The sequence below is a fragment of the Salvia miltiorrhiza genome, chromosome 6 (assembly GCF_028751815.1).
Source record: "Salvia miltiorrhiza cultivar Shanhuang (shh) chromosome 6, IMPLAD_Smil_shh, whole genome shotgun sequence".
Classification (NCBI taxonomy): domain Eukaryota; kingdom Viridiplantae; phylum Streptophyta; class Magnoliopsida; order Lamiales; family Lamiaceae; genus Salvia; species Salvia miltiorrhiza.
Window position 1 is genome coordinate 13872455 of NC_080392.1, and position 14885 is coordinate 13887339.

At 36.8% G+C, this 14885-nt stretch overlaps 1 protein-coding gene and 1 non-coding gene across 2 annotated transcripts; both read left to right on the forward strand.

The window, feature by feature from the left end:
• The first annotated feature begins 1474 nt into the window (after positions 1-1474).
• Positions 1475-4204, forward strand: LOC130988767 (protein trichome birefringence-like). Its single transcript, XM_057912725.1, has 5 exons — positions 1475-2504; positions 2740-2932; positions 3016-3209; positions 3285-3443; positions 3575-4204. Exons 1-5 carry the CDS (start codon positions 1801-1803, stop codon positions 3933-3935), a joined length of 1611 nt encoding a protein of 536 aa, XP_057768708.1. The 5' UTR covers positions 1475-1800; the 3' UTR covers positions 3936-4204.
• A 9413-nt stretch (positions 4205-13617) lies between these two features.
• LOC130991105 (small nucleolar RNA R71) lies at positions 13618-13724 on the forward strand. Its single transcript, XR_009091067.1, has one exon. It is a non-coding gene; the product is annotated as a small nucleolar RNA R71 (small nucleolar RNA).
• Positions 13725-14885: the final 1161 nt, after the last annotated feature.

Below are 14885 nucleotides of genomic sequence, written 5' to 3' on the forward strand. Positions count from 1 at the left end.
TCATAGTTGTAAATTATAGCTTTTAAACTCGAATTCGCAATCAATCTATTTTCGAGTTGTGAGTTCTAGCTTTAAAACTCAAATTCACAACCAAGACTATTCCTAATCATGAATTATACATTTAAAACTCGAATTCACGACCAATTTATTTTTTGAGTTGTGAATTCTAATTTAAAACTCGAATTCACAACAAAAGACTATTAATTGTAGTTGTGAATTGTAGCTTTAAAACTCAAATTCACAACCAATCAATTTTCGAGTTGTCTATTCTAGTTTTAAAACTTGAATTCAAAATCAATATTATTCCTAGTTGTGGATTATAGCTTTAAGACTTTAATTCACAACTAATCTGTATTAGAGTTGTGATTCTAGTTTTTAAAACTGAAATTTACAACCAAGACAACTAGTTGTGAATTCGAGCTTTAAAACTCGAATTCACAACCAACATTAGCGATACAGTATTGAATTCATCGAACTAGTTGTGAATGCAAGAACATTAACAAAAATCCTCGATCAATTTTCAGTCAAATCACCACAAAAATCCGACCGTCGACCCTGTCTTCACGACGAATCGAACTGCACAAGTTTTTCTCCGGCAATTCTTCCGTAAAATTCGGGGCGATCATCGTCGTCCCGATCAATCGGTACAATTACTAAATTGTCATCTCTCCCTCTGGCTCTTTCTCTCCTTCTCCGTTGGACGACCATGAGACGAGAAAACTGTCGTCACTACCTCCACCGCCAATGCCACTTTCTTTGCCTCAATTATGAATCACTATTGCTTGAAGCTACACAATCATCTTTAGGAGAACTCTTGAGAAGAATAGACACGGCTCCGAGATAGCATCGTTCTTTCGCCTTCGGTTTCCCCAACAATCTTTTTTATTTGAAATTTGAGATCATCGTTGGCGACTCGTACACGATAGTGAAAAATTGTGGCATTGTTGCCATCATCTGTAGAGAGAGGAAAGAGAGAATAGAATAGTGTATTAAAAATTTAATGATAGGGGCAAAATTGTCTTCTTATATAAAAATTTGTTAATTTAATTTTTTTTATCTTAGTGGATACTTTTCAAAAAGGAAATATTATAATTTTTGTGGACAAATGAAAGTAGTAATAATATTATAATTTCCTTGCAGGGGAATAAATTATATTTAACTTTTATTTTATAAATTAAAATTAAATAAACTATATACCCTAATTTTATATTTATCAATCCTAATAATAAATTTTAATAAAATAAATAAATTTAGAATTAAATAACAAAAAACTAGTTATACCATAATTAAATAAAATAAACTATTGTTAATAATTATAATACCTAAAGTATAAAATTTAAATCGAAGGAAAAAGAATGAAAAATAATTAAAAAGTTAAAAATGGGGCATAAATTTGATACAGTATATCAAATTATGAATGTTTAAATTATATTACTATATGTTATAATTATGTATAAGCCTGCATCGTGCATGTGATTTTCATAGTACACATTGCAGAGTAACCACTATATAGTTTCCCACTGAACATATCTTCATGCTGTAACACTTGGCTCTCTCTCTCTCTCTCTCTCTCTCTCTCTCTCTCTCACACACACACACACACACACACAGGCAATTAGAATCTTCGCAAATAACAACTTTTCCCGAGTTTCCTCTCTTTTTCTCTCTCTCAAGACTACACGAAGACTCAAAGAGTCCTCAGTAGTAACAAACTTTCAACACGTACTCTCTCTCTCTCTCTTCTTTCCTTCTCTCTCTACAAGTACATCTGGTGCAGTGCGAGCGGTTACCGTTTCGTACATGGCGGATATAGCGAAGTACGCACCCATCAACGGCGGAACTCTCGTCTCCTACTTGAAAACCAACCTATCAATATTCAGAACTAGGAAAACCATCTCCTTCGCATACGCCCTCATCTTCATCTCCATCGCCTTCACCATCTTCCTCGCCTTCACCCCCTCCTCCAGCTCCTCCTCTCCATGGTTCGCCGACATTAACACTCTCACCAACTCCTCAACTCCTCCCTCTCTATCTTCAACCCTCTCCGACGCCCCCTACCGCTCCCATTTTTCCTCAATTGTCTTCTATTTCTTCCCCAATTCTTCTTCTCCACCGCCCGCCGACACCCCCGATTCGATTAACAATGCAGAGGTTTCTCATCAACTTGAAGCCTTGGAGCCGATCAATAATCAGACTCAATTGAATCCGAAACAAACTGAATTGCCGAAGAGTAATCAGAGCACGATTGCGAATTCGGCTTCTCTGGTTAAGAATTCAATTTCTTTTCCGACCAAGGACGGAGAAGTAGATTACGCGAAGGTGTCGGATGAATTGTCGGTCTGTGATCTGTTTGATGGGAATTGGGTGAGGGATGAGTCTTACCCTTTATACGAACCCGGTTCTTGCTCTTTGATAGATGAACAGTTCAACTGTTTCCTCAATGGCAGGCCTGATCATGGGTACCTTAAGCATAAATGGAAGCCTAAAGCCTGCACTTTGCCGAGGTATTATAACTAGGTCATTTCATACGCTATTTATTACAGTAGGTATTTACTGAGACTGACATCTTAACTAATCTATCAGATTGATAATTACTGCAATTTTTGTGTGTGTAAAGTTTGTATCTAATCCGGATTCTCGCATTGATTCATCTACATTGTGTTGACTGTGGAAATATTGCCAGATGATAAATTGCTTTCTGCACAAATTGATAGCATTGAATCTTGAAAATGGTTTCAGGTTGAATGGAAGTCATATGTTGGAAATGTTGAGAGGGAAACGGCTGGTTTTTGTTGGTGATTCTCTAAATAGGAATATGTGGGAATCTCTCATTTGCATTCTGAAGAGCTCTGTGAAAGATCAAAAGAAAGTGTATGAAGTTTCTGGGAGGCAATATTTTCGAAGCGAAGCTTCTTATTCGTTTTTATTTGAAGTAAGTGAATCCCTTTTTCCACAATATCTTGATGATTTGGTCCTTGTTTTGATTTTATGTAACTTGTTTCTCAATCCGTTTAGGACTACAACTGCACGGTTGAGTTCTTCGTGTCTCCTTTCTTGGTTCAAGAATGGGAATTCGTTGAAAAGAATGGGACTAAGAAGGAAACGCTTCGGCTTGATCTGGTCAGCAGCTTTGCTGATAAATACAAAGATGCAGATGTACTCTTGTTCAACACTGGCCACTGGTGGACTCATGACAAGACTTCCAAAGGGTATAAAATTTAGAAAGAAATCGATGTTGAGTTTGATTTTGTTGCTGAACAAGTATATGTGTTGCATTTTTTCAGGCAGGACTACTATCAAGAAGGTAGTCATGTGTATAGTGAGTTGAATGTTCTTGAGGCCTTTCACAGAGCTATAACAACGTGGGGTAGATGGATTGATGCCAATGTCGATCCAAGAAAGTCCCTCGTGTTCTTCAGAGGCTACTCAGCCTCTCATTTCAGGTGAATCCCTTCACTATCTTGGATTGATTTTGTTCCATTGTTGAAATTTAGACTGCATCTTTTAAAAATAATAAATACAACATGATGAAAACTTGATTTGATAAGCAATGAACATTAATTTTGCCCTGCAGTGGAGGGCAGTGGAATTCTGGGGGTCAATGTGACAATGAAACAGAGCCAATCAAGAATGATGCTTATCTTTCACCGTATCCAGACAAAATGAGCGTTCTAGAACGTGTTTTTAGAGGGATGAAAACCTCTGTAGGTTATATGAATGTGACGAAATTGACAGATTATCGGAAGGATGCGCATCCCTCGATATATAGGAAGCAGCAGTACACGGAGGAGGAGAAGCGGTCACCTCTGACTTTCCAGGACTGCAGCCATTGGTGCCTCCCGGGAGTGCCCGATGCCTGGAACGAGATCCTCTATGCGGAGCTCCTGGTGAAGCTGAACCAGAAGCAGCAACCTCAATCACACAAGAGAGCTTAGGTAAAAACAACAAGATGCACATTTGAGCCGTGTGCGTGATCCTCTATTGCAAATGCAAATCGTGTTTCATCTTCTATTATCGTGAGTTAGTGGTGTTGTTACACGAGATGAAACGCACTTGGAGGAGCCAACTGCTGTGCATTAGACCTTTTTTCTGTTTTTAGTTGAAGGATATAGGTAGATACAAATGCAACCAACTTGGTGAAGATCCAAGATATACCACTATGTACATATTACTTATGAATAAATGAAGTATTCTTAAATTTCAATTTTTACATAATATTATTTTCCTGGTTAAAATATATCTGAACTTTTAATTTTTTGGAATTAATCCCAGATTAGGATTGTAGCCACGTTTAATCTTATGTGTTCTGGCTTTCATGTAGAATTCGGCCCGAATTAGAGTTATCACGTAATTAATTAGTTTTCATATAGGATAAAATGTGATCGAAATTTTAATTTAGATTGAATTCTAAAAACTTAAGAATTAGTAGTATATTTTTTGACGTAATATTATAAAAATTTAAAATTTAACTTATACTTAGCGTATTTACAAGCAATTAAGAGCATCCACATTGGTCCGGTTCATCGCCCAGCTCAAGCGACCTTGGCGAAGAGTCGACTAATTCAGACGAGGAATGCGATGGGATGAGCTTGACTCATGCGTGATTTTCTCCGGTGTGTGCATTGCACGTGCCTATGTAATATTAATAAATAAATAATGAAAAATAGGTAATGGTTCTTTGTTGCTAACTTGCTTTTTTCTAAAAATATTTTTTTTCTTTATTTCATCATTTCATCTCATCTCATCTCAATTTCTTACATTCGTTCCTTCAAAATTCTTTCTTCATCCAAACACTTTTTCGAGGTCGTATTATCAATCGGACCTCGAGGAAATTAATTTGAACGAGGAAAAGAAAGAGGGCGTCAGTTCAACCGAGCCTCAACTGATGTCGGCGAAGAGGAAGGGGAAAAGGACAGTTAGGGAGGAAGGTTAAAAGACCAGCGGAAAGCGCCATACGCATACGGTCGAAGAAACCGACCTCTTCGTCCGAATTTGGATCGAGAAAATGAACGATGTCATCCATGGTGTTGACCAAAAAAATGAAGCCTATTGGGGGAAGGTAGTGATGGAGCGGATCAACACGATGATGCCCAAGTTGTTCACGCTCTGACAAGTAAAAAGTCATTGGAGGCGTGTCACTTCCAAAGTGAAACTTTGGGAGGCTACATGGGTTGAAGCTCATGCCAAGTGACCAAGCGGCCATAGCAACAATATAATCATAGATAAGACGCTAACCTTGTTCACAATCAGAAACAAGGGTGTTCCATTCAAGTGGTGGAATACGTGGAAGATTCTACGACACAATCGAAAATTCAAATCGTTATATCTCGAGAGGACATTCATGCATCAAAGAGGACAAAGATGTCGGAGAGTCGCGATTTCATGATATCGGCGTGGAGCGAAGAAATTTTATTTGTCCGGTCAATAGGTAACAAAGCGGTGAAGACGGCGACCCAAAAAAAAACACAAGCCTCGATGTCCTTCGACGAGATCTTGAACACAAGTTAATTAGAGGATCAATCAATACCGATGCTCAAATCATAATATTTTATTTATTTATTTATTTTTATTTTTTTATATTTATTTTTTTGGCGAGGAACTCTAATCATAATAATAAATAGAGAGAGTGGAAATATGTCATGTGCTGCAGGAGTTTTATGTACCGCAGGAGTTTTATGTACCTACACATGGATAGAAAAAAAGTGCGAGCTATTAATGATTTTGTTTGTTTGTGGATTAAAAAATATTAATAGAGGACATTATTCTTAAACATATAATAATCCCTACATTTATGGCTTTTTTTCTTCTTTTTTTAAGAATACATTTATAGCTTTGTTGGACCCAATTGTTTTATCTTATTAAGATATGGTCAACCTTTTAATTGAAACTAGATTACGTGTTTATCTCTTTAATTGCGTTCGGCGCTATTTCATCTATTTCATGTTATTTTGCTTTTTGGTCTAGCTTGTTGTCAATTATACTTTTTCATGCTTTACGTGTCGGTGTTGTATAATTATTAATTGATCAAGTTATATAGACCCAAATTTGATCCTATCATTTGAAAGGTTTATAGTAATTAGTAAAATATGAGTAAGTAATTAAAGGTCCAACGCAATAACATTTTTGATTCAGTTGAACTTAATATATTCTCTTCTACTTTTGCAAGAGAAAAGTAAGATGTGTGTTAATCAATGACAATAATCATGTTAACGCTCCAAATCGGAAATTACTTCATATATTCTTTCTTTTTTTCTGCCTCCTGAACTTTAACTATATACTTTAATCACGTCCACTAATTCGTGATTTATTTTTTTAATTTTGATTCTTCCACAAAAAAAAAATTGATCATTAATTCTAATGACTCCTGACTTATCAATATTGTCATTTTGGACTCACCGTTCAATCGAATTAGTCAATTTATAACTATAATAAATATGAGATTTTTATTCCACTTGTCCTTATAAAATGACTCAAGAATTAATCCACGAATGAAGTATTTTTTACCTTTTTATTTCAGTTTAAACAAAATTAGGTAGTAGCCGGGCGAAACTGGACATGAATCACTCTACATCATAAATTATAAATATGATTAAAGAAAATCAATATTTAATTTAAAATAATGACATTCAACAATTCATTGAAGGAAGTTTTAGAAGACAAATACAATCATAATAAAATAATATTCCCTCTTTTCCACGAATCTTGACATATTTGGTTTCGACACGAGAATTAAGGAATTATAGATTAGTATTTTAAGTGTGTAATTAATAAAGTATAAAAATGATAAAGTAGAAAGTGATAAAGTAGGAGAGAAAAGATAATAATTATTACCTTATTTGGAAATGTGTCAAGATTCGTGGGACGGCCCAAAAAAGAAAACGTTTCAAGATTTATATATGGGACTGAGAGAGTATGTTAAAAAGCATGTTTCTTTGATTTTTTTTTTAAATTATATATTTTATCCATATACAGTTACTCGTTACACAAAACCTTTTATCATTTTATATAAGTATTTTATTATATATAAGAACAATAATTTTCAGGCGGATGTTAAAATTCAAATTCAATAGTTTATTCTAAAATAAAAAATATATGTTACTAATCAAGTAATAAAAAATATGGTAATACAATAATTTATACATAGATTGTCATGAATAAACCCACAAACTAAATATAATAATTTATAGATATTAAAATTATAGAAATTGCCATTATTGTGATTATTAGAATATATGTTGCAAAATATATCTAATAGATGGATGTAATAGTTGGAATCCGACTTCTTCAACACTCACGCCCTTTTGAGTATATATCAAGCATATGCTGACATGAAAAATTTATTATCACTTTGATCGAAAATATGATATTTTCTTCAACACTTTAAAATGTTCTGGAAAAAAAAAAAAAAAAAAAAAGGACACATAACATAGGCGAGAAATGGTGATGGGCGTGGCATGCGTGAATATTGAAAAATGATAGTTGTGATCGCTTGGACTTGAAGCAACACTCGCCACTTTCACATGCTCTTTTCCCTTTCCCCAACACTTTGAGCATCATTCAACATTAATCACTGTTATTTTATTGCCCTTAACCAAGAAGAATGAGAGAGAGATTAAAGGTATTTCTCCAGGGGAAAAAGATCTGACAGAGATTTAGATTTATATATACAAGATTAATTATTTAGTATATATAAGAGATTTCTTAGTACCTAGACTTAGTAGGATTTATCTAAAGAATCCATATATAAAAATATTCATTTTTATATAATAAGGATAAAAAAATCTTATAAAGATAAAAAAAAAATACTTTCTCCGTCCCATTAGTTAAAACATAATATCCTTTTTAGATTGTCCCAAATAACATGACACAATTCTATTTCAGAGGCTTTGTTTCCTTCTCCACCACTGGCACGATAAGATCCCCACTTCGACATCGATCCACATCCTCGCCCTCTCAGAGCTCATTGGAATTCTTTGCCTCGTTGCCTTGTTTATCGACATGCTAGTGTTTTTCGGCATCGATTTCGTGACGTCGTTCATCTTGTAGTCGGAAAGCGACGAAGAGCACCATGAAGATCGGATGATCCACTGCAGCATATATACTGGCACTGATGGTGGCGAAGGTGACCGTGGAGCTGCCGCAACACGATGAGAAAGTCGTAAAACTCGTGGCGGAGCCGGGTGTCGAGAAGACAGAGCCCCTCTTGGAGATTCTCGATTCGGGAGGCGACGGAGCCGAAGGAGAGGGTGGAGGAGGATAATTGGGTGGGGACCGAGAAAATTGGGTCGGAGGAGAAGGTGTCTAAGGGGTAAGAGGCGCGCGGAGGAGTGTGGGGTCGCAGCAAAAGGATAGAAGTGGTGGCGATGTAGATGTTTTTGAAGATGGAGGAGTGTTGGAGTAGAGATCTGCTGAGATGGCTGGAGAAGCCATGACTACTTTAAAGAGTCGAACACACACACACACACAGAGTAGATAGGAGAAATGGGTTAGGGCTTAGCATTTACATGGGCCTTAATTAATTCATTAATCTAATGTACCGTATCTCCACCAGATTAAGGGGAGTCGCTGATGATGATGGAATTAAGGGCCCTTCCTTTTTTTTTATAAGAAACCCAAATAAGATACACAAAACCTATCTAAGGCCTAAGTATACAAGCTCATACTGTTCGCTATTATTTTTACTACGCCGCAAGTGTAAGGTATAGTTGCAATATAAGGGAAGCAATGTCGTATTCCACAAGGACTAGTAGTTCAATTCTAATGATTATCCTAATTCATTGCACTAAGGCTATTTAGACTAAGCAATAAGGTGATTGGTTTGATTAACTAGTTGATTACCTAACAAGTTGAAAGACTAAGTAAATTAAACAAGCAAAATGGATTAACAAGATGATGAAGGTGGTTTAGGGATTAGGCATCGATGGATTAGCAATGGACTTCAATTTAGCTCAATATTCGTCTTGATATTCCTATTTATCTAGAGTGATCTCCCCACTAGTTCTAGCCCCTCCCGGACGACTAAAACGGTAGATTATGGGTCATAGTTGCTGTTCCCGGTCAACTTCTAACCTATAACTCCCAAAAGCACAATAAGATCGATAAACTCTCACCCAACTCTTAACCTCCCGGTTTATTGAGTCAATATATTTTAAGATCCTAATCTATTATGATTATCCTCTCCCGATTCAAATCACAAATGAGAAATGCATAGAAAGTGGCCAACAATCCATACAAGAAATAATACTAGGGTTTGAAAATATAAATTCAAGGAAATAATCAAGACATATATTAAGCATAATAATCAATCCATTACATGACCCACTAGCCTAACCCCCAAACCAATGGGGAATTTTATCCTACCATGTTCACAAACAACATATATACTTAAATCAAAGAAATACATATATGAAAGAGAGTAATGAGTGACAAATCCTATTAATGGCTTTTCTTCAATCTTCTCTCCTCTTCAATGCCTTCTTCAAATGGTAGGTGTGAGTATTAATGGAGGTTAGGGTTTAGTATGGAGGTAAGAGAATGTATTGAATGTTGGGGAAGATGATAGATATGAAGAATGGGGGAAAAATGAGTTTTAGGGCTCAAATTCACGACTGGGGCCCACTTGGGGGAGCCCCGCCTTTTTCCCGCGGTCACAGCCCGTGATCGCGGCTAGAGAACGTGGGAAAATGGCAGGGGAACCGCGGTCCCACCCCGCGGCCGCGGGTGGTGACCGCGGGGGTTCTCTGGCGTCGAGGGCGAGTTAGCCGTGGTCCCACCATGCGGCCGCGGGTGGTGACCGCGGGCTACTGGGCTCTTTGCGCAGTTCACTCGTTTTGCTCCGTTCTCCCTCGTCCGGACTTGGATTTGGTTTCCGTTTGCGCTCACGGATTTCTCTCGAGACGTGCTTCAATCTCATATCTTCAAAATACTCCAATTAATCCTTGATTTTTCCTGAAAACACCTCAAAAATTATACCAAGCATTAAATCTCAACAAAGCAAAACATTAAGGCACAAACAAGCACTCACAAGCAAAACATGAAAGAAAATGACAACAATTCATATGAAAACCATGTTTGTCAACCCCTTAAACTTAAAGTTTTGTTTGTCCCCAAACGACGAAGAGAAGAGAAATAAAATTAAACAAACATGTGAGCATGAATTGGTATCATTTCAAGGGCTTCAACATTTTAAAAAAATCTTTCAAAAGTGTATCACAAGTAGAAATGCATTCCAAGAAGTCACAAGTGATAGTAAGTTCAACATTATAGCATTCAAGCTTGAATCCTCACAAGGTGGATGTTTCAATGATGCACTAAACTCTCAAGTGTTTAGAATGGACGTGTTTGCACTCAAATTGAAACAATGCAAGCAATCTAACATAGGCTTGCCATTTGTCCTAACTCTCTATGCTTCAATGTGTTACAAATAATGATAAAAAAGGACTTTCATAAGGTTGTAATGAGGGCTCTTTGGTGAGGTGAGGTGTTTTTAGGCAAATGACTCATATCCCACAATCTAACAATCACAATGAACAAGTCAAATTCACAATTTCTCTTATCAATCAAAAACCAAAATCTCCACATTTCTTCTTTTCACCCTTAGTGATACTTATCATGATTATGATTCAAAAGGTAAATCACTCCCCTTTATCCTCTTTATTCAACTTTTTTTTTCCTTTTTTTTTGTTTTCTTATCATAGGGGACTAGTGATTTTCATTCAATCAAAATAGATAAATATTTTCAATCTTTTCCAACCATTTTACATCAAGGTAACCCCTAGTAATCCATGTTCTACCGCTTAGCATTGGTTCATTCAAAGAAAGGTTATAAGGCACAAAAGTGGGTAAACTAGGATCATATGAGAATTTGGACATGATTTGGGTTAAGTGGTTAGCAAAGATGGCCTTCAATCATCTCAACATCCATAACACATCTACTTTCATTTTTTAGAGAGGACTTATGGCAAGTTCTAGAGATTAACGAGCATGTTCAATTGATTTACACTCAAGAATGAAATGAGATTGTGATAATATGAAAATCAATGGCTTAAATCTTACAAGCTCATTTCAAAGTTCTTGGAGGCAAAATATTTAACTCACTTGTCACAAGTTCAAACTTTTCATGCATAATCCACAAGCGATACACACAATTTTTCCAAGAAACAATTCATATCATAAGCTCAATGACATTCAATCAACATCACAAAGTTTGACACAATTACCCCATCCAAAAAAAATAAAAATAAAATAAACCAACACAACAACTCTCAATCCTTCAATTATTCAAAGCAACAAAAACCAAAATAAAACCAAAACAACAAAAACAAACAAAGCAAAAGATAGATGAGACAACTAATCCATCTTTCCCCTCCCCCCCAAACTTATTTCACACAAAGTGGAAATGAGTTTGGAGGAAAAGAGAAGGAGAAGTTGTCTCGGACTCACAAAAAAAACTAACATATAAAAAAAAGATAAACCACATACATATATAAATATATACATAGATTAATATATAAATATATATGTATGTGTGTACTTATTGAACTTACAAAAATTAAAGGGTACCTTGTTGGGGTGCCACCCAACTAGCGCTTAGTTTACCATCGTGAGCTAGACGTCTTCATGATGGTGTCATGGCTCGGGGATGGTGCCAACGAACACTTCAACTTTTAGTTTCAAGGGCAAATACGCCTTGATTCTTTCCTTCTCAACCACGAAGGTTCTTCCATCATTCTTTCTCAATTCAATTGCTCCATTGTTGAAAACCTTGTTGATTTTGAAAGGACCCGACCATTTTGATCTTGGATTTTCCGGAGGTAGTGAGTGACGGAAGGTGAGGAGAAGGACTTCATCATCGGGTGCAAACTCCCATTTTTGCATCATCTCATCATGGCTATTCTTCGTTTTCTCTTTGTAGAAGCTCGGATTCTCAAATGCACGATACTCATCCAATTCATTTAGTTGGAGCACACGCGCTTGCCTTGTTGGATGTGCTTCCTCCTCACCTTGGGCTTTCTCCTCTTTCTTTTCTTCTTTCAAGTTTTCTTTCATGTTGAAGCAAGGTTCAATCACTTGCATCAATTTGCATTCCTCCACTCTCATGCCTTCATCTTCATTTTTGTGCTTGGGAGCTTTGTGGATTGAGAAAGTGATATTTTCATCATTGACTCTTAATGTAAGCTCACCATTTGCAACATTAATTAGGGACCTCCCCATCGTCAAGAATGGACGTCCAAGGATCAAAGGTACATCCTTGTCTTTAACCATATCTAAGACCACAAAATCCACCGAAAAAATAAATTTGTCAACCCTCACCAAAACATCCTCCACTATCCCTTTTGGATATGAAACGGAACGGTCTGCCATTTGCAAAGCAATTGTGGTCGGCTTAATGGTTCCTATTTCAAGCTTGTTGAAGATTGAGAGAGGCATCAAGTTTATGCTTGCTCCCAAATCACACAAGGCCTTTCCAAAACGACCATTACCAATATCACATGGAATAGTAAAGCTCCCGGGATCCTTGATCTTGAGGGGTAGCTTCTTTTGAAGAACGCACAATATTCTTCGGTGAGGTTGATCGTCTCAAATTCTTCCCATTCTCTTCTTCTTGGATATGACCTCCTTGAGAAATTTTGCATACTTGGGTATTTGTTGCAATGCTTCAACAAGTGGGATATTGATGTGTACCTTCCGAAAGATCTCAAGGAATTTAGAGAACTCACTCTCCGCATTTTTCTTTTGAAGTCTTTGAGGAAATGGAATTGGTGGGTAATAAGGTGGTGGTGCCTTGTACACGTCTTTCTCCTCCTCCTTGTCGCCTTGCATTTTTGAAGAAATGCTCTCATAATTGTTCTTGACTTTCGAGGATATCTTGGACTCTTCAAATATCGTCCCACTTCTTATAGTGATAGCCTTGCAATGTTCTTTTGGATTCACAACGGAGTTACTCAGAAATTGTCCTTTTTGATGTTGGTTGCTTAAGGATTCGGCATTTGCCCCACTTTCATCTCAAGTATTTTCAATTGGGTTGCTTGAGCCTCCAACATTTCATCGGTTCTCGTCATGTGGGCTTGAGTGGACGTCATGAATTTCATTAAGATCTCTTCAAGGTTGAGCTTCTTCTCTTCCTTGATCATACCATCACTCACCGCAAATCCGGGTGGTGGTTGCAAGAAGTTGTTGGGATTACCATAGGCAAGATTTGGGTGGCGATTTGTTTGAAATCATTGATTGTATTGCCCTTGATACCCTCCTTGGTGTTGAGGATGGAAGTTTCCAAAGCCTCGATTATTATTGATGTAGTTCACATCCTCAATGTTGGTTCATTCCTCCAACATAGGCTCCGACTTTGATGTGGACATAACATCAATTTTGCTATTCATAGCGATCAATTGAGCCGTCAAAAGAGCTATCGAATTCGAGCTTGTTGTAGCCGCCACTTTCTTCAAAATAATCCCCTCCACCGAAAATTGATAGCTATTTGCGGCTAAATTCTCAATGATGTGGGCGGCCTCCTCGTAGCTTTTCTCCAACAATGCTCCATTGGTCGATGCATTCATGTCTCTTTGCATCTCACCACTACACCCGGTGTAGAATACACAAATGATTGTGTTTTGATCTAAGCCATGGTTAGGGCACTTCCTTAGCATCTCTTTGAATCTTTCCCAAGCTTCATATTAGGATTCTCCATCAAATTGGTGAAATTGGACTATGTCCTTCTTCATCTTCATGGTTTTACCCGGAGGGTAGAACTTGTTGAGGAACTTTTGAGCCATCTTTTCCCATGTAGTAATAGAACCACCCTCTAAAGATTGATACCATGTCTTGGCCATGCCCCTTAGTGAGAAGGGGAAGAGTCAAAGTCAAACGGCATCCTCCGGGACTCCATTTATCTTGATGGTGCCGCATATCTCCAAGAAGTTTCCAAGATGTCCATTCGGGTCATCTTGAGAAAGACCGACGAATTGGTTTTGTTACACTATATTTATAAGGGCTGGCTTGAGCTCAAAATTATTGGCATTGATCCTTGGAGCATGCACTTCTCATCGTTGGGCCACGGGTTGGAACATCTCGCTAATGGGTGGTGGTGGTGGTGCATTCCTTTGAGCCTCTTGCTCATTAATTCGCCCTTGCATGGCCTCCAATTGTCTTTGGAGTTGGAGGATCAATTCTTGATTTTTCGCTATGTTTCCCTCCAATTCTTTCTCTCTTCTCGCTCTTGCTTTGTTGTGTCGGCAAAAAGCTTCAACTTCAAGGTCAATGGGTATAAGAGGAGCACCCTTAGACCTTGTATTCATGCACTACCTACCAACGAACAAGAAACAACGAGTCAAGACACAATCTTAAAATTAAAAACAAAAATAAATCAAGGAAAATGTCTAAACTAGTTAAGCACAATGATTCAAAATATCACAAGTAATCAAACTAAACTAATCCCCGGCAACGGCGCCAAAAACTTGTTCGCTATTATTTTTACCCTATATATATATATAGGAAGAGGTTCTAATAAAAACCTCTGTTAAAATGAGAACTAGAAACCTAATCTCAGCCCTTTATTTTCATTAATATACGGTTTAGATTTAATTGCTTAATATCAATTCATTTATTACTATATTATGCGTATAAGGTTATTAATGTAATTTTTGATAATTCTTTATACGATAGTGGCTGAGAATTGAGGGATTGCTTTTATTTTATTTTTATTATTCCAATTGATTTGTTAGTGACCTTATTTTGTCTGTTTCCGTAGATATATATGGTCACACATTGAATACACAATTTGTTTTCAAGATGAATTATTTCATATGATTTGTATTTTGTTTTTCAAACATTCGATTATTTGGTGAAAATAAACTCAAATAGTTTAATTTCTGTTTTTAGTATAATAA